General features: G+C 40.7%; 3 protein-coding genes across 7 annotated transcripts; 2 read left to right on the top strand and 1 right to left on the bottom strand.

Moving 5' to 3' along the window:
- The first annotated feature begins 1,119 nt into the window (after positions 1-1,119).
- glrx2 (glutaredoxin 2) lies at positions 1,120-6,124 on the top strand. 5 transcript variants are annotated; one of them, XM_039600858.1, is made up of 6 exons: positions 1,202-1,361; positions 1,967-2,047; positions 2,172-2,200; positions 2,301-2,367; positions 3,766-3,942; positions 5,496-6,124. In XM_039600858.1, exons 1-6 carry the CDS (start codon positions 1,344-1,346, stop codon positions 5,658-5,660), a joined length of 537 nt encoding a protein of 178 aa, XP_039456792.1. In that variant the 5' UTR covers positions 1,202-1,343; the 3' UTR covers positions 5,661-6,124. The 5 variants fall into 5 exon arrangements, with proteins under 5 accessions (XP_031613634.1, XP_031613629.1, XP_039456792.1 ...); XM_039600856.1 differs by lacking the exon at positions 1,202-1,361 and having other exon boundaries at positions 1,369-2,047; XM_031757774.2 differs by lacking the exons at positions 1,202-1,361; positions 1,967-2,047; positions 2,172-2,200 and adding an exon at positions 1,120-1,152.
- Positions 6,125-6,654: 530 nt separating this feature from the next.
- Positions 6,655-14,401, top strand: uchl5 (ubiquitin carboxyl-terminal hydrolase L5). The gene is made up of 11 exons (XM_031757757.2): positions 6,655-7,067; positions 7,487-7,550; positions 7,627-7,732; positions 8,199-8,324; positions 9,596-9,657; positions 9,865-9,995; positions 10,248-10,311; positions 10,400-10,502; positions 13,012-13,125; positions 13,261-13,359; positions 13,985-14,401. Exons 1-11 carry the CDS (start codon positions 6,992-6,994, stop codon positions 14,027-14,029), a joined length of 990 nt encoding a protein of 329 aa, XP_031613617.1. The 5' UTR covers positions 6,655-6,991; the 3' UTR covers positions 14,030-14,401.
- A 3,696-nt stretch (positions 14,402-18,097) lies between these two features.
- On the bottom strand, positions 18,098-20,250 carry LOC116334355 (regulator of G-protein signaling 2-like). The gene is made up of 5 exons (XM_031757758.2): positions 20,117-20,250; positions 19,924-20,001; positions 19,495-19,556; positions 19,133-19,299; positions 18,098-18,996 (listed from the first exon to the last, which is right to left on the bottom strand). Exons 1-5 carry the CDS (start codon positions 20,206-20,208, stop codon positions 18,802-18,804), a joined length of 594 nt encoding a protein of 197 aa, XP_031613618.1. The 5' UTR covers positions 20,209-20,250; the 3' UTR covers positions 18,098-18,801.

The following is a 20,250-nucleotide window of genomic DNA, read 5'->3' as shown; positions in this document are numbered from 1 at the left end:
TTTACTCAGTTTTTCAAGGAAAAACCAGTGGAAACCATGTCAAAATATGCCAAGCTTTCAGCTAATAGCTCTTTGGGAATCACCTTTTTGCTACAAAAATAGTATTTTACACCTTCCCAACTGATTCACTAAAGACATTGAAATAAATGATGTGTTTTTGCAACTGGATGTTAGTAACAAAGTGCCTAAAGATTAAATTTAAAATTAGTTCTTCACTAATTTGTGTGTTCTGTAAAAAAACATTGGTTCATCTCTTGATGCTAGTCAGAGTTAAATGGCTTATGGAACAGAAAACATTCCTATGAAAATGGTTAAGTCAGTGTGTTCTTTCTGAAACATCAGAGCATAGCTCCATGCTGTCAGACCCACTTGTTCTTGAAATAATTACTTTACTGGTTGCATAGTAAAGCATCCAAAAAAATAAAAAATACATGTTGCAAAATGTAATAAAAAAGAAAAGAGCCTTGTTAATTCATTTATTCTGGCTAAATTCATTCTTCAGAAAGCTAAAGTTATAAATGTGCCACACATATGTAAATGGTATTGTAATAAAAAAAAAAAACATATTTATATTAGGCAGGGCTGTCAGACTCATTTAAAATCGTGGGTCGGGCACAGCCCACTTTCATCTTAAGTGGACCAGACCAGTGAACTTCATGACAAATGTGTAAAATTACAAAAAATTGTTCTAACAGTTCATTATACAGACTGTCCTATAATAAACATAAAGTTTTGTTTATTTACCATGGACTCACTAGTAGTGGAAAAACGGGGAACTTTCCTGTAATTTAATTGTTTATCTGTTAGTTGCTGTGGCATGAACAGCAATGGGGCAGGCAGTTAAAAATTAAAAATCTATGCACTCCTTCACATTTTTTAAAGCTGTCCATTGGTCCAGATTTGGAGTCTTTGCCCGATCAATTCTGGCCCCCGAGCCTTACATTTGCCCTAAAGCTCAAATGACATATAATGTAATTTAATTTGCCAAATGATGTATTCTTTATGAAAAATAATATCGCCACTTAAGGATTACACTGCTATTTTAACTGTACTTAAAGACTGCTTTATAGTTTGTTTGTTTTTTTTAAAAAATTCGAGCGTTACATTCACGCTGCGACTTGCGTCAGAAACTACTTCCGGTGTCCACGTAAGGTAGGCATCAGGCGTAAACAGTGTAAGTATCGTGCTATAGTAAGTGTACACCAGCTGGCAGGGCTTTTGTAGCCTCAGAACGGCTCCTACACTAACCTTATGTTTTATCCAGGGCAAATACGTAGTTGTTTTGTTGCGGTGTGCTCTGTCTTCGCCATGTTTTTTCAAGCAGGATGTCTTCGTAGTTTGCTATGGACCGGCTGTCGAAGGTCATTCCCACTTGTTTGACTACAGCAACTAGCTATCGATCTGAAAAATCACCCCCACACCAAATTTATAAAGAAATATTCCCCTGCCTGGTAACGTAAGCAAATAATACTACATGGGTGGACAACATTGCCCGCTCCCAGGAGCTCATAATTCTTGTTAATTCACTCCCGCATGCTGCATGCTTTACCGTCTGTCATCATAACCTCCCGTGCTTTAACATGAAATTAATTTTAAACGACTTTCTTATTAACAAATACACCTATTCGCGGCCTCTCGATTAAAAGGATCCTACTGAAAAATTCGGCATACATAATATAAATTAACTCTACACTATTGCTTTAAATACCAGTCTTTATCCCCGGCGTGCCGCCTGTTATCAGCGTTAGCAAACGCTACCTTTACAGTCTTAACTCGATTATGCGGTGGTAGCTAAGCATAAGAAACGATAAAAAATGGCATTAAAAGATATGCCGATTATAAAAGAAGGCGGTCACTTTTCATTTAACATACAGAGCCACGTTTTATGGAGCGTTGTTAGTTTGTTATTGCCGTGCAGCCGGCTCAGTGTTGCCAGATTCTGATGGTGTTTGGCGTGTCTTCCCAGTGCCAGGGAGAGGCGAGTGCACTGCTAATCCTGGATTACCAAGCGCACGAACCTTCCTGCAGTTTAAGACCAGCGGCACAAGTAAATATTAAAATTGACCTACAGTAAACATGGTTGTAATCAGAGCAGCAGTTATCCTTCAGTTAGATCTTAATTTGATGGCTCTGATATGCCCTCTCTTCGTCTCTTCCTTTGACATCTTCAGCTTCTTCTATGGACATCTGCCTGCTTCTTGTGTGTCAGTTAATTCCACTTGATTCATAAGATCAGCACTGGACCAGTTGCCTCAAACACTGCATTTTATAATCATGTGAGTGTGATTTTTCTTTTCCAGAATGGGGAATTTAACCTCCTCCCATCCAAGGGGTCTGTCCAGCACTGCCTGTTTACAGTATGTTCAGGTAAGACCTGCTACATACAAGCAGTATGTTACTTTGCTGGGTATGGTAGTGTGCAGTGGGTCTTTGTGTAACTTGTTTTTAGTTGTGCGGGTCTCACAGGCTTATGTATTTTCTTATGGATACACAACCATGACATTCTGTCTCTCTGATCCAATACATGTTTTACCTGAAGACTTTAGAGTTAAAAATCTGTCATGCAGCACACCTAGAAGTGACATGTGTGAATACATGTGTTCACAAACAAATATAAAAATAAATAAATCTGTGACAAGGCCCTGTAATGTTTCAGGGGTATGCCCATCTTCTGTAGACTGCATGAAAATGGGTCTGAAAAGTGAAGCCTTAACTCTGCATTCTTTTTAAGTGCCACCAGGGGGCGGTATGCGTGGTTGCAGAAACTGAAGGTACTGCAGAAATTTATGAGGAAAACTGGCTCTAATTTAGTGAATTATGGTCATTCATCTTGTGCGGCTGCATTTTACATACTTGCCTCTAGCTATAGGTGTTATATCGGTCCATTACACAGTAGTCAGTAAACAGATCTTTCCATTAAATGACCTGAGTGTGATTACAAAGTGCACAACTGTATGCATCAAGATGCCTCGAGTTTTTCTTGTGCACATTAGTTTTACACTTCTCTAGATCAGTCACTCTGTGGTATCAGAGCACGTCATCGTGTCAGTGGCATGTTTAGCTTTGAAGGTGGTCTGCTTATGAGTGGAGGTGACATCCTAAAATCCATTAAGACACCACCGACTCATCGATAATTAGGAATGTGTTTTAGCCACATGAAGGATGAGCAATCTTTTAGAAACTCCTTAACTTTAAAACAAAGTCTTGTGCATTCAAATTGACTGCATCCTTAAACTTAAAGGCCTTTGCATTCAGGTGTTCCAAACAGGCAAAAACTTGAACAAAATTGGTGGTTAATCAGAATTCTTTCTAAATCTGTTGACTATATTCAGGGGTGCACATAAGTGGTCCGCAGGTGCGCATTCGCTGTCAAAATAAAAGACGACAGCGAATGCGCAGCTGCGGACCACTTATGTGCACCCCTGACTATATTCCAACTAAAGCTATAGATCTGTGGTTACTGACGTTACCTCCTTTACCAGCTTACCCTAAAGTGAGTAGAGCAGACAACACTCTGGTGATGAATCATCAATCTGCTAGAAAGAATGGAAAGAGGAGGAGCTGTCCTCATGCTGGTGTAGAAATGTGCTTGTTGCCCTCAAAAAGGAAACCATGAGACTTCCACCTTAATTCTGCAGTTGGGTCTCTACCCGAAGTGGAGATAAGATCCTTCTCGCCCTTCACCAACTTGATTCCTGCTATGCTGAAGCTGTTTCTGGACTCCACACTCTTAACTAAGTATTCTAATTGTGTCTGCCCTTTCAGGATGTGGTGTCACAGAACTGTGTCGTGATATTTTCCAAGACCACCTGCCCATATTGTAAAATGGCCAAAAACGTCTTCAACGAAATTGGCGCAACCTACAAAGTGATCGAACTCGATGAGCACAACGACGGGCGGAGTCTGCAAGAGGCCCTAGCTCAGATGACCGGTGCCAGGACGGTAAGAAGGACCTCACCTTCGTGTGCTTTTTATTTTTTTTTAAGTTGAAGAAGAATCAAAACACGCATCTCTGACAGCTTGTTTGTTCTGGCAGCTCTGCCTTCAAGTTAAATTTAGGTGGAGTTAACAAGCATCTTTGTTGGGGTTGCAACCAAGATTGAGGACTTTATAGGCGCTCAGAATAGCTGAATCTTGAGTCAGGATGAATCCCCATGGCAAGCCCCATCTTTTTACATCATAGCCTTTGCTCTGTTGCTCTTTAGTCACTTTCCAATATGCGAGAGTTCTGAAAACGTGGAAACGAGGAAGGCTGTCCGCACATGAACACTGTGCATTAAAACAATGAAGCCGAAAAACGCATATATAGGCAGTCTGCTTTCACCTTCAGGTGTATGCCACTCCAGCCTTGCTCATGTTCCTTGGCCTCAGCTTGACAGCTGTGAAAGTTGATAATGAATTTTATAATTCAAAATAGGAACATCTCGACTCAGGGTCGCTGTTAGGGTATGTATTTGTTTTGTGTTTATCAGAGAAGCCATGCGTGTCCTTGTGCTCGTATACGTTATCTGTGAAGTGTTATAGAACCAGATGTTCCAAAGCCCATGTAACTAATAAAGAATAGCACGTAATTTAAATCACCTTGATACTTTTATATTCTAAATATTTAATCATTACATTTTCATGGCAAATTGAACAACATCTTGCTGTCCACCATCCACAAGGGGGCAGCAGCCCACATTTTGGGGCTCATCAATTTCAACAACTATGTCAAACTTGCAGCCCTTTGGCTTGAACTAGCACCTCCAAAAAGGCCAATCTGGACCACTGGATCCAGTATTGTTGAGCATGAGGGAGTACGCTGTCTTTTTTCCTTTTTTTAAAATTACAAAGCCTCTACTCTTTCTGTAGTTCCATCCATTTTCTGCTACTTATCCAGGTCTGGGTTGTGGGGGCAGCAGTCTAAGCACAGATGCCCAGGCCTCCGTCTCCCCAGCCAACTCAGCTCTTGCAGCTGAGGCCTTCCCAAGCCAGCCTAGAGAGATCTAATTTCTCAAGCATGTCCCAGGTCTGCCCCAGGGCCTCCTCCCACTTGAATAAGGCCAAAAAACTCACTTAGAAGGCATCATAGTCAGGTGTCTGAACCACCTCAGGAGTAGTGGCTGTACTCTTAGTCCTTCCTGAATAACCAGGCTCCTCACCTTATTTCTAAGGCAGGGTCAGAGAGCCCTTGGAGGAAGCCCATTTCCTCTACTTGTATTCTTTCGGTCACTAGCTGCTCCTACTTTAAGTTGTAAAAATTCATTAACAGCTCACACAGCTGTCAAGTTGGGGCCAAGAAAGAACACAAACAAAGTCTGCAGTGGCATAAACCTGGAGCTACAAATAGACTGTGTGTGGGTCTTGAATGCAAAGACACATTGGGGAAATGAGATGGCACATGAAACTTGGGGAAAAAAAACCTAACGTAATCTTAAATCGTTGATCATTAGCAACTCATTCACAGAATGCTAAAGTCTGTATGCCCCCCCCCCCTCTCTTTTTTCTCTATTTAGGTCCCGAGAGTGTTTGTCAATGGCCACTGCATTGGGGGCGGGTCTGATACCAAACAGCTCCATCAGCAAGGAAAGCTGGTGCCTCTGATCGAGCAGTGTGCTTCCTGCTGTGCTGCCACCGGCTCTGAAGGCTCAGGCGGCAGACAGTTCGAGGCGGCCAAATGACTAACCGTTCTTACGGTTTTTATCAATGCACCACTTATCACATGTTTGCTTGAGCTCATGCTACAAGGTGTACACTGCTTGAGCATGACTATAGTATTTATGCATCAAAGTGCAGTGGATACTTGATGTAAAAATACATTTTCATCCAGGGATGTACATTATTATGATAATGATGATGATATTGTTTTTAATATTATTGTTATGGCCTCAATGTTTAAATCAAAGCCTGTAAAGTGTGGGGCTGCTGTGTTACTCATACAGCACTTGTACATGTTTGTTTTATTGAACAATATTACACTTCACTGAACTGTGAACATCTTGATGTATTGATTCTACCTTAGCGGTTGGATTTATTTCAGGTAACTTTTCATATTTTGCAAGAGCAAAAGAGGTAAACTTTGTAAAAATATGCAGAGTATTGTACTGTTATTTGCATAAAATGTGAATAAATTTAGTAATTTGTGTTTTTTTTTTTTTTTTACAGTTGTCCTATTGCTTTCTACCACCCCTAAGCAGTCGCGGGGGATGGCTGCCCATCCCTGGGTCTGCCAGAGGTTTCTTCCTTTTAAAAGGGGGTTTTTCCTTCCCACCGTCCCCAAGTACTTGCTCAAAGGGGGTTAATTGATTTTTGAGGTTTTCCCTGTATTATTGTAGGGTATTTACCTTATAGTAGAAAGTGCCTTGAGGCGACTACTCTTATGATTTTTGCTATATAAATAAAACACAATTGAACTGAAGTAGACTGATAAGAAATCCTGTTACAAATATACGCATTTACGGACAATCTTTAGGTCACGCCAACATTAATAAGTTCCTGAATCTTTGACTTTAGAGCTAGACATTGAATTCATTACAATTAGTAAATTATAATTACTACAAAAAATAGAGTGAATAATGACTTTCACATATTAAATATGAAGGAAATTCCGTTATAAGGTTGCAATGTGTCCCTTCTCCAAAGGGCGCTCCATATGTCAATCCTTCACCTCATATGAGGGCGGGTACTGGTGCCGGGAGAAAGCTATTGTTTTTATTATTTCTATATTTGTTTTTATACATTTATTTTTTAACAGTGTAGTCACGGATGTTGTTAAGAGGATGTTAGTCGTCGAATTATTATTATTTTTTCCTTTGCCAATTAAACCACCTCCCGTGCGTTGTACGCTGTGAAACAAAACGCGCGCAACCATCGCGTCCACATTGCGCCGCATCACGGTGAGGTCACTGTAGTGCTGCGGTTAAATTAGCCTGGCTAACGGGAGCAGTGCACTGCTAAGCTATTAGCATCTCGTTTATGTGTGCTGTAGGCTGAATAAGTAACAGTGTGAAGGATGTCTGGAAGTGCAGGAGAGTGGTGTCTCATGGAGAGCGACCCCGGGGTTTTCACGGAGCTCATAAAAGGTTTCGGTGAGTGACTCGTAGGGTGACGCTAGAGGCTCATTGAATGTAACGTGGCTGTCTCGACAGGCTAGCTAGGTGGTTAACTGGATACTATAAAGCTAACAATAGCTTCCAAATTGCTACTTCTTACTTTTGTATTGCAACAGGAAAAAAAATGTTACATACTGTGCATCTTTATTGCCATCCAAACACCTTAATGTTGAATGATTTGCTTGTAATAATTGGGCGGCTACTTTAATTAGGCGAGCTAAATGGCTAGCATTACTCAGCGTTCAAAACAACGCGCGTGAAAGCAACCCCTTTGACATGTGTCGTGCATTTCTCAGCTGTCAAACTACAAATGCTTTCGCTCCGTTAGTTAATGGTTACTTGAACGGTAATTAGCAATGTAAATAAATGTTCGCTGCTTCACTTGTCATTGTCAGGCTGCAGAGGAGCCCAGGTTGAAGAGATATGGAGTATGGAGCCAGAGAACTTTGAAAACTTGAAGTATGTTCATCTACACTTTTTATCTTGCATGCTTCTTCTAAAGACAGGTCTTTTTAATGTATGTGTTTTGTTACAGACCCGTTCACGGGTTGATTTTCCTGTTTAAGTGGCAGCCTGGTGAAGAGCCAGCAGGATCAATTGTCCAGGATTCAAGACTTGACCACATCTTCTTTGCCAAGCAGGTACTCTTAGCATCACAATTAAGGTCCCTGTGTTCATTTAGATGTATTTGACTCAATATCTTCACTGCAGAAGCAATGCATTTTCCAGTTAGGAAAGTGTTGATGGTGCTTACCAGACGAGAAATGAAGTGGCTCTGCAAAAGGCTCTAGTTCATGCACATTGGAAAATGAATGAGATATAAATTGCAGCACTTCTTAATTGACTGGACAAATCTCACTAAGCCCACAACAACAAGGATGCTGCTCCTCAGTGTAAAAAACAAAACAAAACAAAACAAAAAACATATATCTTGAGCTACCTCGTCTGCAGAAAATGCTTGAAGTTATCTGGACCTTTTTTTGTTAAATGTTTATGTTCATTATGTTTATGATCAACATGCAGATCCCACTTCCAGTCTCGTTTCATAGTTCCTTTTTAATTGGTCTAGGTATTTATTTTGTGCCTCTCTGATCTGTGTGTTTTCAGGTCATTAACAACGCTTGTGCCACCCAGGCCATCATCAGCGTTTTGCTCAACTGCTCTCATCCTGACATGTTGCTCGGCGATACACTGACAGAGTTCAGAGAGTTTTCACAGAGTTTTGATGCAGCTGTACGTCAATGGTATTTTTGTCTCAAATCCAAATTAAAAAAAAATAAAAAAGGAAGGGGGAAAATCTAGCCGAAAAATAGATTTCAAGACCTTTTATTAGTGCCGTTGCTTTTCCCCCTCTATCTCCTGCACTGGCAGTTTTATCCTCTTACTTTGACAAATGAGATGACTCAGCCATCTGTCCTTCAGATTGTCATGAGAACTATACTGACTCAGTATAGTTTTTTTGTTTGTTTGTTTTATCGCGTAAAGAGGAAAAAAGAAAACCTTTTCAGCAGCATTGTAGTGTAGCGGTCAGCACTGTTGCCTCACAGCAAGCTAGTCCTAGGTTTGAACAGCCATCGTCCACCCAGGGCCTTTCTGTGTGGAGCTCTTTTTTTCTGTGCAAGTTCTCTGCTGGTGCCCTGGTTTCCTCCCACAGTTCAAAGGCATGTGTGGGTTTGGGTCATGTGTGATTCTAAATTGGCAGTAAGTTTGAATGTGGGAGTAAATGATTCTCAGTCTTGTGACAGACTGGTGACCTGTCCTGAGCATAGATAGTCTTTCACGCTATCAGAGCCGGGATAGGCTAATATTTTTGTTGGGAAGCCTTAGCTGCTCGAAGCACTTAAGACTACAAGCCACATTTTACCCATTTATACATCGGTTTGCTCTCTAGACTCTGAGAGCTCACACCCATGACCCCTTTAGAGTCACCATTTAAAATGAAATGCACGTCTGTGGATTGTGGGGGGAAAAATGAATACCCAACCATACTGAGAACATGCAGACTCCACAAAGAGAGGTCAGTGTTGGATAGAAAGCACATAGACAAGGGAAAGAAACGCTTGTAAGAATGAGACGTGTTGTATAAACCACTCAAGTAGAGTAGAAAAGTGCTATATAAGAACCAGTCCATTTACCATTTTAAAGATGTTAACTCATTAGCCTGTATCATTGATAAAGTTCATCCATTTGTAACAAAGATCAGTTCAAAATTCAAGGAGATCTGAGGATTGTTTTTAATTGTATACGGACCTCAGCCTCTATAGACAGACATGGGAAGGTTCGGCGGCTCCGCAATCATGTTGACACATCGTTCTAATAAACAGTAGCACCAGTGTGTTTATTATATGTACTATACAGTGGTAGCAGTCAGTAATATTATAATTTACTGTAGTAAGTTGTTAACAAGTTATTTAAACACATGATGAGAAAATAATTAAGTGGTGTCTTGTGACGACCCGTATATATCGGTGCATTTTAAATTCGGCATCTTCTCCTCTTCTCAGATGAAAGGTTTGGCTCTCAGCAACTCAGAAGTGATCCGACAAGTTCACAACAGCTTTGCCAGGTGAGGCTCTGCTCCTGTCGTTTCCAGCTGGGGAAGCTGAAAAATAAAAGATATTGGTCGATTTGTTTGCCAGTGCATGAGTGTGCCTTTTGTAAAACGGGCAGATGTGAGAGTCACTTCTGTTCTGTCCTGCATCCTCGCTTGCTCGATGATTTGTGTATGGCTTTTTTGGAGATTTTTCTGTAATTGTGTTTTTTGCATTTGCAGACAGCAAATGTTTGAATTTGACGCAAAGTCTTCGGCGAAGGACGAGGATGCGTTCCACTTTGTGAGCTACGTTCCTGTAAACGGCAGGCTATATGAGCTGGATGGGCTTCGGGAGGGGCCAATCGACCTGGGTAAGCAGAAAAATGTCCTTTATTTTTTCCATTATGGTTTTAACAGCTTAGTACAAACTGACAGTTTAATGTTTAAAGTCCCTCGGTGTGCAGCCCTGCTGTACACAGCTGATTTTTGTCTTCTTGGCTGTGCTCCATTCCTCATAAAGCTGCCTGTTTTTTATGATGATGTAGAGTGCGTGCTTGGGGTTAGTGCAGGTGTCAGTGTATGTGCTATTATTATTATTTTTTTTTCCTGTTTTTTGTCACCAGGTGCATGCAACCAGGATGACTGGATCAGCGCAGTCCGCCCTGTGATTGAGAAAAGAATACAGAAGTAAACATTGTGTGTTGTACATGTATTTCATGAACAGCGTGCGTTAACCAGATACTTTCTAATTACACATCATTGTTTCCTTCTTCAGGTACAGTGAGGGAGAGATCCGGTTCAACCTAATGGCCATCGTGTCTGACAGAAAAATGATATATGAGAGGAAAATTGTGGAGCTCCAGGCCCAGCTTACTGAGGTGAGAGGCAGCGAAAGGGGTTGAATCCAGTGAAGACGTGACAGAAAATCATTTTTATTCTGTTGCTTTCTGCCTCGGAGGCAACCTGTATAATGCATCAGCAACTTTCAAAAGTTGGAGATCATAAAGCTCTGCTACACTGGAAGTGAAGGGAAAGAAAGAAATGAGGCAAGAAATGTTTTGTGGACTTCATCTATTCTTTTTTTTTTTTTTTTCCCCATAAGTAATATGATGGGTCAGAGAGGGACTCGGTGTCTGTCATATTGATGAACAGGGTTGTAAAAATTCTGTCATCTCATTTAACCCATTTAATTTTTTATTTTTTTTTAATAACAGGAAATACTTAATAACATTGCAATTTCAAACCCAGCTGAACCAAAATAACATGCAGAACAGAGTCTGTTTATGGGGATATGCAACCGAAACAGACGGCACAGGTGTCATGTTGTTATTACAACAGGCAAAAATGGACTGAAGCAGGGTGCTTGCTTAACAATAAACAAATATATTAGGAATGTTGCTGCAGAGGAAATTCATTTGTTCTTCTTGTTTAAAAAAAAGCCGCCAAATGACCTCCAGAGAGGTTCCGAGCTCAATCTGAACCAACTTTCTTTTTTTAAATCGCTTTTTATATAAACAAATAAATTGAGATAAATGTGTAACTGTACATGCTTGTGAGTAATTTCAAACTGAATTTCTGTTATTACTGTGGCCGACCTGCAGTACCCTCATGTCCCACCAGGGGGCCCCAACGCACACTTTAAGTCAGTGCTGAAATGATGGGCCTGAAGTACTGAAAATGTTTAACTTTTGAATTAATATACCAGCAGAACAGCTGAAGAGGGGGAAGAAATATCCTGTTAGGCTTACTGTGAAACAGAAGCTCTCCAGAAACTTTGAGGCCCATCTGTGTATTAGTACATAACTGCATCCTAACAGCTTTTTAAAATGGTAAAAGGAAAAGAAACAAGCTGCTCTGACTTAAATTTAGGCTAAAGTCCGGCTGCAGATCTCTCCGTTCACTGCTAAGTTCTCCCTTCTCCTCTGTGACTTTTCCTTTTTTGGATGTGGAGCCCAAAGCTTGGGGAACGGAGCTTTTTGCCATTTATGTGTATACAGCTGTGCTCCCCACCACTGTCGAGGTTGAGGAAAGTTAAGAGGATAAGGCACTTTTGTGTCTATACAAGCTAGATATCAGTCATTGTCAGTCATGAATAAAATTGAAATCTCCACTGTTCATTTTCATATTCATCTATCTCCCCCCCCCCCCCAATTATTAAATCAAAACCACCGTGAGCCACTGAAGATGAGCAGAGAGCATCATGTGGTTCTGGCTGTGGTTCAAGACGCCTTTTAGCTGTCAGTATTTATGTTCATTGGTTCAGAGTCAGAGATTGCATCAAAAAGACACGCGTGGAAACATTCTACATCGGCTGCTGGTTTACAAGAGTACAAACTAAAAGTTAACCAAACTTTTCGAACAACACAAGAACTGCATATCATCTTACAGTAATGGATCAACTGCTGAACATAAAGGCTTCTCATTCCTTCTGTTTAATAGTGAGGCAGTTCCTTTTTTAGTCTCTCTGCACAGAAACATTTTGTTTCTTAAGGCTTTTGATGGCAAACATTTGTAGGAACTTGTTTCAGAAAAGGAGTTTGTAAGACTGTCTATGGCTTTGATATTTACGCTCTGACACTGGTTGAAATGTCAAACCTTATCCCACTGCTTGATAATGTATATTAGATAAAATATGGAGTTTACATGACCTGACGTGAGTGAGAGATTTCATATTTATGAAATCAATGAGATTTCGTTTTTATGAAAGGGGCTGCACAGATACATGAGCCAAACATGGATATCAGCTTATCAGCAAATTGCCTGACATTTCTCTATCTGTTCACATTCAGTTAATGATTGGAAGTTTCTCAAAATCGGTGATCTGTAAAAGGTTAAGGATTTTAAGTCCCCCCCCAGAATAGCAGGGTGTAGGTGTGAGCTGTTTTTATTTGGGTTTTCAAAGTTGTGCCTGCCAGCAGGTGTCTTAAGAGAGCGATGAAAGAAAGCTGGCCTCTCTCTGATTGAAAGTAGTCCGTTGCCATGGTCCTGTGCACTGTTATGGGATGTTGCTGTAACTAACCACACCTAACAGATCTGTCAAGGTATACTGATCACACCCCGAATACACAGCTGCTGCAAGGCTGAAGTCTTTAACCACAAGAGGTCTGAATGAAGGTCAACCCTTCATTCACAAAAGTTTTCTGAGTGATGGGTGGAAGAATGTAAAACTGACTTAACATGTTGTTCACTGCAGCTCATTGTCTAGTGTGTTGCTTCTGTTATGATTAATAAAATCTTTGCCTGTGTTATTTTTCCATATCTTAGTGATTAAAGCCGCTCGCAGAGATTTAGCTGCTGCGTGCGTTTCCTCTAAGTATCATCACCGTTTGTTCTCAGTGCAAGTATTCAGTGAGTGGACAGAAACCTTCTCCCACCTTCTGTTTCCAGGATGAACCAATGGACACAGACCAGAGCAGCACGTTCCTCAGCTCCATCCAGTCAGAGATTGCCAAGTACCAGCTCCTTATTGAAGAAGAAAACCAGAAACTAAAAAGATATAAGGTGGGCCTCTTCTTCACTAATAATTTCATAATGTATTTGCATGTGACGGATCTTACAGAAAGCCAGTCCATGAAGAAGTAATTCTCCTCCCAGAAAGATTGGTGGATGCGGATTTTTTTTTCTTCTTTCTTACAGATTGAAAATATTCGACGAAAGCACAACTATCTTCCTTTCATCATGGAGCTGCTGAAGACGCTGGCAGAGTACCAGCAGTTAATACCTTTGGTGGAGAAGGTAATTCCCCCCCACTTTCTCCAGCTTTCCACAGTCCTGTTTACTTTGAGCAGGCGAGTGTTCTCAGAAGACTCGAGTACTTTGACATTTTAAAACATTGTTCTTTTAACAAGCACATTATTTTAATTAATAAGCCGAGTGCTGCCAGCAGGTAGCTTTTATGAGCATTGGAGGAGTGATAATGAAATACCTTTTCTTAATGTGAAGGGCCTTTCTGAATGAAGAATTCCCTTTTGAGATTTTGGTGAGGGGCATTTGTTTAAGAACATGCTGATTAGTGAAACTGTTAGAAAGCCAGACTGTTATTGGCTGTTGTGTCCACTAGGGGGCAAACTTGATTTGAAAAGTAGGCGCTGTCTTTCAGTGAAGTAATTTCTGTTTATTAATACAGGACCTTTTCATGGGAAATAACTTTTCATTTCATTAATTGATTCCAACTGGACAACAAAAACGGGAAATAAATGCATTTATTAATCTATTACTAACTAGAGCATATGAGTTTAATTGTTGTGACTGTGATAGTTTAATGGGAAATAACCAGAGGAATTATACAAAGAAATTACATGTGAAATGGGAAGGTCCTCCGTTGCTATTAATAAAAATGTCTCTGGGTTTGTTTCCCCAGGCGAAAGAGAAACAGAGTGCCAAAAAAGCCCAGGAGGCGAAGTGAACAAGAACACACTCTGATTTATATACACACACACACACACACACGCGCACACACACACGCACACACACACGTACGTCCATCCTGAACCCTACAGTCATTCTCCACCCCCCACCCCACCCCACACACACACAGATACTGTACCTGTCACATTTGTATTAATGACCGAGGATGGTCTGCAGCACACTCTCACCATGGCAACCCATTAAACCATCCAGAGACTGAGGAATGCCCTTCGGGTGTAGCCGAAAGACTGTCTGGTAGGGGAAAAAAGAAAAATCATGTGTCCATCAGCTCTAATGCATGATCGAAGGAAAGCTGTTATCAAATGATGTTCTGTCTTATTTTCATAATAAAAATGTCTAGATGTTTGTGGACTGCTTGCTTTTATGGACCTGTTATGCGTTCCCCTGATGTTTAGATGTGTCTGCAGATAGTTTACCCATCAGTGCTGTGTAGCTAAATAGTGTGGATCTTTGGCTCCATCTGGTGGTGTAGCAGTGAAATAGCAGGGAATGTATTTACTGTACATCTTGAAGGCCATGTATCAAGACTTTTTTTTTTTTTTTCCCCCATTTAATTAACATAGCTGTAGTACGAGAGTGCTACTGTTTTTCTAAAAGATCTCCTACTTAAGCAATCAAACATTCAGATCTTTGTTTTAGTGCTGGACTTGATGGGAAGACCCAATCAAGCCGCCAGGTCCTTATAAGTCCATCATCAACAATGGACTGGAAATTTAATGACGTCTGTGTGGCTTTTGGATACATTCCCATCGCAGTGTTTTGATGTTTTTTAACACTGAAGGCAAAGTATCCCCTCCTAATTTGTCAAGTAAATCAAATTTGGGACGGCGGTGTACAGAAATTGGCTGCGCTCAAACACTGTGTGCGTCTAAAGGCCTGTGCAGACTGACGTATGTGCAGAGTGCTGACCAAAGTAGGACGTGGCCCGTTTCTAAATTTGGATCCAGTGTTTACACATACACCTTTTGAGTACTCCTTGGATCTGATCCCAGTAGTCTGTTGCCATGATCATCCATGGCAACAAATGAGAACCCACAGGTTTTACTACCAGTTTAGAGAGAGAGAGGCAAAGACAGTTTGATTTTCTTGCATCAAACCGTGTGGATCGGCAAAGGTGTTCACTATGATGACATTCCAGTTTTGCAGCGTGTTTGTGAATACTTTACCAGCACCCTGTGCTCTTTTGACTATCTGCTGTTGTATGCACTAATTGCCATTGTGTTTTCACGCCTATTGTATCCTTTATTTGGCTGTCGTCACAAAAATGAGCGTGATGATGTGGTAGACTGATGCAGATGTTAGATAAAAGAATTAAGATTTTAAAAATAGCCAGGCATCTGCGTAATGGAATATGTGCTGGGTAGGTCTACTTTAAAGGTCAAGGCAAGTTTATTTGCACAGCTCATTATCACATATGATTCCTCAAAGGTCTTCAGAGGCCTTAAGCAACGACGGTTCCATAATCAGACATGGAGAAAATGTGTGGCAGAATAACATCAGCACTGGGCCCACAGTTCAGTTTTTTGTATCCCTTTCTGTTAAATCTCTCGGTTGCTTTCTTTTTGTTCAGCCAGCATTTCAAAACCCAAAAGAAGTCAATTTCACAGTGACGCATAAGCATTGAGAAACAGGAACCATCGAATGTTTGGCATTGTTTGTTGACTAAGATTAGGAAGATTGATAGGTTTTCATGATTAGTCTTTGGGGAAAAAAAACTCGAAGAAGTACTTCTTCCAGACCTCTTTTCTCCTTTGACAACTAGATGTGCAAACTGTATAAAAAGTCTAGGAGTGCTTTGGAGATGTATGTATGGGCTAAACACAAAGCGTTAGTTTACTTTGTTTTGGGGGTTTCTTTGTTTTCATTGAGCATTAACCTTCAGCTCACGCTTCAAACTAAGTGCAAGAAAGCAGCTTTCATCTGTTGTGGTGAAAAGAGCTGAAAATGAAAGCCAAGCATTGAAATTAAAGCTATTTACTGTAAATTTATGTTTCTACCCTCAGCTATGTGGGCAGGGACTGTAGAAAGTCACCAACAGAAAACAATCACAGATGCCAGAGGCGGAAATGGGCTTCTTCCGGAGGGTGTCAGGACGTGCCCTTAGAAATAAGATAAGTCATTTGGGACGGACTACTCCACGTTGAAAGGAACCAGGGGATTTGAGTAGACACGTGTTTCAGACACGTCCAGTCACTATGACATACTGGCTGGTTTCCAAGTACCTCAGTATCCCCCCCTAAAGGAAGGGGGTCTCCAAGGCAATAAAGGTCTCGGCATCTGTTTAGACTGCTGCCACTGCAAACTGCACCTGAATGAGTTGAATAAATTGAACAGACATAGAAGTATGGAAAGTTTCCAGGTATAAATGAAAGGATCAGACAAGTAAATATGACGTGACTAGAAGAAAATTTCACCTAAATTACTGGTGTGTCAAACATCTCTGGAGCATCCATATCCTAAACATCCCTCACCCCATTGTTGTCCTGCAGTTTTATGGGAACATGAATCCAGCACAAAAACATAGAAAGAGCAGAGTTTAACACACTGGTATGAAATCGCTGGCTCGTGGTGCTCGCATCACAAAGAACAGCAGAACGTATGGTTCTGGAGAGCTGCCGCTTTAAAAGATGATTCCGTTTCGTCACGACAGCAGGGCAGAGGTCTGACAGAGAGAGCAGAAGCTAAGGTCTGGGTGTCTGGCCACTGTCAGCCACCACTGTGAGTTCACAGAAGAGGACTCTCCCTGCTGTCAGTCAGGCCGTCCTCTTCTCCTACACTTACTGTTACAGTCTGCGAACTGTACAAAAAAGAATGCAATGTTCCAGAAAAGACGAGGAATGTTGTTGTTGGGCAACTGAACATGCAGCACATTATCTAATAAGTCTGACTTCTCTGTTAAACATTGCGAGGCATTTATCTTACTAACCATTTGTTATTGCTATTTTAAACAAAGAATTTGGGATTTTAAAGGTCCTCTAAAACTGTATTTGTACATATTTCTTCTGCATTTCAACATACATTGATTGTATTTTGAATGTAACACTTGCCTCGAGTTCGCATTACTGTGCACAACCTCGACATGCCAGACGAACTGGGAAACATAACTCATGTAGAAAATGTATGGAAAGACCCTATAGAACAGCTAAGGACATATTTCCCTTGAGGCCTGGTGGAGACCAAAATTTGAGTTTAAAGACTAGAAACTTATTGTATCAGTATGTTAGGTAACATGGCAGAAAGTTAAAAAAAACACCAACAAGTGTGTTTTCAATACTGCTGGTGTTAGCTAGCTAGCTAACAACAGTAGTTTTAGGCACAGGTGTTCAAGTGTGTGAAAATGCCACCTCAGAGTAGAAGAATTTAGTATTATAGGTGTTATATGTATATGATAATGTGTTCTGTCATGAACTCTGCAAATGCTGCATAAAAAGAGCTGGCGTGACAAAGGCAGTCATTATTTCCGTCAAGTCTTTCCTGTTTGAAACACTTGACATTGGGTGTTGGGTCTGAGCCAAAAGTACTCTCTCAACACTTTGCAAAACGAGTACCTATGCTTTAATGTACATAGCGTACTACATTCAGCTGTAAGTATGCAAATTCAGACAAACTATATTTGACTATATTTATTGAACTATATTTATGCTGTAGTGTGGTTTAAAGCAACCGTATACTAAACACTTCGCACATATTAGCTTTGTACCCTGAAAAGATGTCGACTACATTTGAGTTTTTCTTACAGGCCCCAGTTACCCCAAAAAGTTAGCTTAGGCACAAGCTAGCCTCAGCTAGTTTATTTACGTCAGCTAGCTTTGTTCTTTTTAATTCATTATTTTATAAATTACTGTTGAAGTGAGTTAAGAAAAACTCACTCTAGCAGTAATGTAGATTTTACATTTCCAAGTAGTCTGCTAAAAGAGGATCCAGCAAGAGAGCTACCTTAAATCCCTTTTGCTGACGTACTCTTTTTTCAGAGAACTCGTGCATTCTTCAGTGCTACATATTTTGTGCATTAAACTGGTAAACAAACACATCCAGAACATTCCAGTGTTGAACAAAACATTTTAATAACCAAACAGTCCAGCTGCTCAATCCTTAAATTCACATTAAACACATAGTGCAACATCACACATTTACAGTATCTTACAGTATCACAGTAATTTCAGGCCAAACATAGGCATTAGATGAAACTGTGTCATATAAATTACAATTGTAATTTTGTTTTAATGTAAACTGCTGCAACCAGCAGAGAAATGCAAACTAGAGTTACACGTGAGGTGTGTTTGACCGTACAAAGCCTTCAAACGGATACCGTGACAGAAAACACTTCCTGTCACTGTTGTTGGTTTGATGTAAGGTAAGAGATGCAGAGTTAAATGGCAAGTGTTTTGACTTTGAATGCAGTGGCACTAGATCAGCACTGTCTGCATCATTGCTCAAAATGTCTATTGGCATTGAAAAGAAGGTTCAGGTAATGGCTCAGTGATGAAAGCTTAGCATTAGTCCCATCTGCTTGAGACAGTCTGTGCACTGTCTGCAGCGACATACAGGATCCGGCCTAATCATTCCCGCTTCCTCGTTGAGAGCTCTTGACAGCACTTTGCATTTTCCACACTCGCCCGTTAATGTTTATGCTACGAATTTGCATTCAGCTGTATTATACCGAGGTAGCGCCTGGAATGAACATGGTGGACAGTCTATTTACAATCAGAGGGGTAAGCAAGTGACTCCACAAGTGGGTGTTTAGTTATGCTAGGACTTAACGTCCATGTCCTCTCTTGCTGCAGCTGCATACAGTTCTTTGTAGAGGTCAGAGCTGATAAACCTGGGGTAAGAGTTGTTCTCCATCAGGTTGTAGATTTTCCTCTGAGCTACCAGGAAGCTAGTTGCAGTGGGCTTGTGGAGACTCTGCGCGATGGCGTTTTTGGTTTGGAAATCCAAGTTGACCTGTGACCAAAGACAAACATCCAGAATGAGCCTTTGACCTCCATTTTAACAAAGAATATCTTTATTATTAAAAGTGCATGAATTCTGATTAAAATCAGCTTAAAGAGAACAAACAAATCCATCTGTTAGCTGTTACCTCCTTTGGCGCTTCACTTTTAATGAACTCCTCGTAAATGCGGTTGGCCTTGGACGCCATTTCCTTCCGTGACTTGATCTTCTTGAACTCCTCGCAGGCGGACCAAAACTCAATGTTCTCGTCGCAGAATTCGGATCTCAGAAAGATACAAAATGCAATTTTCCCATCTGCGTGAGAGACAGCGAGGGAGATGAGAAAGATTAGAAAGCTACTTCCGTGACACCTACTGGCTCTTTGCCCATTCATGTAGGTGAAGGGAGTGCCAGCTTTGTTTTACTGATGACTATAAAAAGATTTCACTGTAACCGTGTTGTGTAACCTTAGTGACTCGATGTGCCAATAGATGGGTGAATGATACTTACATTTATGACTGAGCAGCTTGTCAAGCGACTGCGCCCATTGGTTCACGTCATCTACGTTTGGCCTGAGGGTAAAGAACACAGCTCACGTAAGAGATAATTATAGTAGCGCTAACTACTACGTTAGTGAAGTGTCACTGCAAATTCCTTGAATTGCTTATCAAAGTTGAGTCATATTGCATGATCGTGTTGCATGATTGTTTTGCAAACTGTTTGATGAATTAATTTACAGCCATTTGATGCGCTCATATCTTTTCCATTAAGAATTTAAGGACTTATTTGAGCCATGTACAATTCTTACTTATATGCATAAGTGTGAAATATGCCAAATCTTAATTTACATAAAATGCAAATTAACTGAACACCTGAAATTTGATACATTCGATCCACAGAAATCATTTTAAAACAACTTGTAAAACAAACAGGGCTTACCGGCAGAGTCTGTTTTTCACACGCTGTGTAGAGTTTGTCTTCAGGAGAAGTCGTATTCTGTTCCTCCAGTTTTTCCTCCTTTATAAAAGAAAATTTAAAAAAAGAGTTCACTCATCTACTTTTAAACATGTGCAATTCTTTTACAAGGACATTGTGACCAGGAAAGTGCTCATTAAACACTGCATCAACTTACTTGATCTCCTTGTCTGCAGCCAGCTCTGTGGGTTTCATGCAGTCAGTAAATGCCATGTTTGGGGATGACACACTAGTAAGGTTCTCTCTCATTGTTCAGTCCTCCTCTCTTTCTCCCTCTTGACTTGTCTGGCA

The sequence above is a fragment of the Oreochromis aureus genome, linkage group 17, assembly GCF_013358895.1.
Source record: "Oreochromis aureus strain Israel breed Guangdong linkage group 17, ZZ_aureus, whole genome shotgun sequence".
In the NCBI taxonomy this organism is placed as follows: domain Eukaryota; kingdom Metazoa; phylum Chordata; class Actinopteri; order Cichliformes; family Cichlidae; genus Oreochromis; species Oreochromis aureus.
Note: the sequence above shows the minus strand (reverse complement) of the source record. Positions and strands in the feature narration are given on the sequence as shown.

Excerpts from the sequence above, each read along its gene's own strand:
- glrx2 (XM_039600856.1), top strand. The coding sequence starts at position 1,943 with ATGGTGTTTGGCGTGTCTTCCCAGTGCCAGGGAGAGGCGAGTGCACTG. Across the intron at positions 2,201-2,300 it reads TGGACATCTGCCTGCTTCTT|AATGGGGAATTTAACCTCCT; the intron begins GTGTGTCAGTTA and ends TTTCTTTTCCAG. Across the intron at positions 2,368-3,765 it reads CCTGTTTACAGTATGTTCAG|GATGTGGTGTCACAGAACTG; the intron begins GTAAGACCTGCT and ends CTGCCCTTTCAG.
- uchl5 (XM_031757757.2), top strand. The coding sequence starts at position 6,992 with ATGTCTGGAAGTGCAGGAGAGTGGTGTCTCATGGAGAGCGACCCCGGG. Across the intron at positions 7,068-7,486 it reads GGAGCTCATAAAAGGTTTCG|GCTGCAGAGGAGCCCAGGTT; the intron begins GTGAGTGACTCG and ends TGTCATTGTCAG. Across the intron at positions 13,360-13,984 it reads TAATACCTTTGGTGGAGAAG|GCGAAAGAGAAACAGAGTGC; the intron begins GTAATTCCCCCC and ends TTGTTTCCCCAG.
- LOC116334355 (XM_031757758.2), bottom strand. The coding sequence starts at position 20,208 with ATGAGAGAGAACCTTACTAGTGTGTCATCCCCAAACATGGCATTTACT. Across the intron at positions 19,557-19,923 it reads GTGAAAAACAGACTCTGCCG|GCCAAACGTAGATGACGTGA; the intron begins GTAAGCCCTGTT and ends CTTTACCCTCAG. Across the intron at positions 18,997-19,132 it reads AAAGTGAAGCGCCAAAGGAG|GTCAACTTGGATTTCCAAAC; the intron begins GTAACAGCTAAC and ends CTTTGGTCACAG.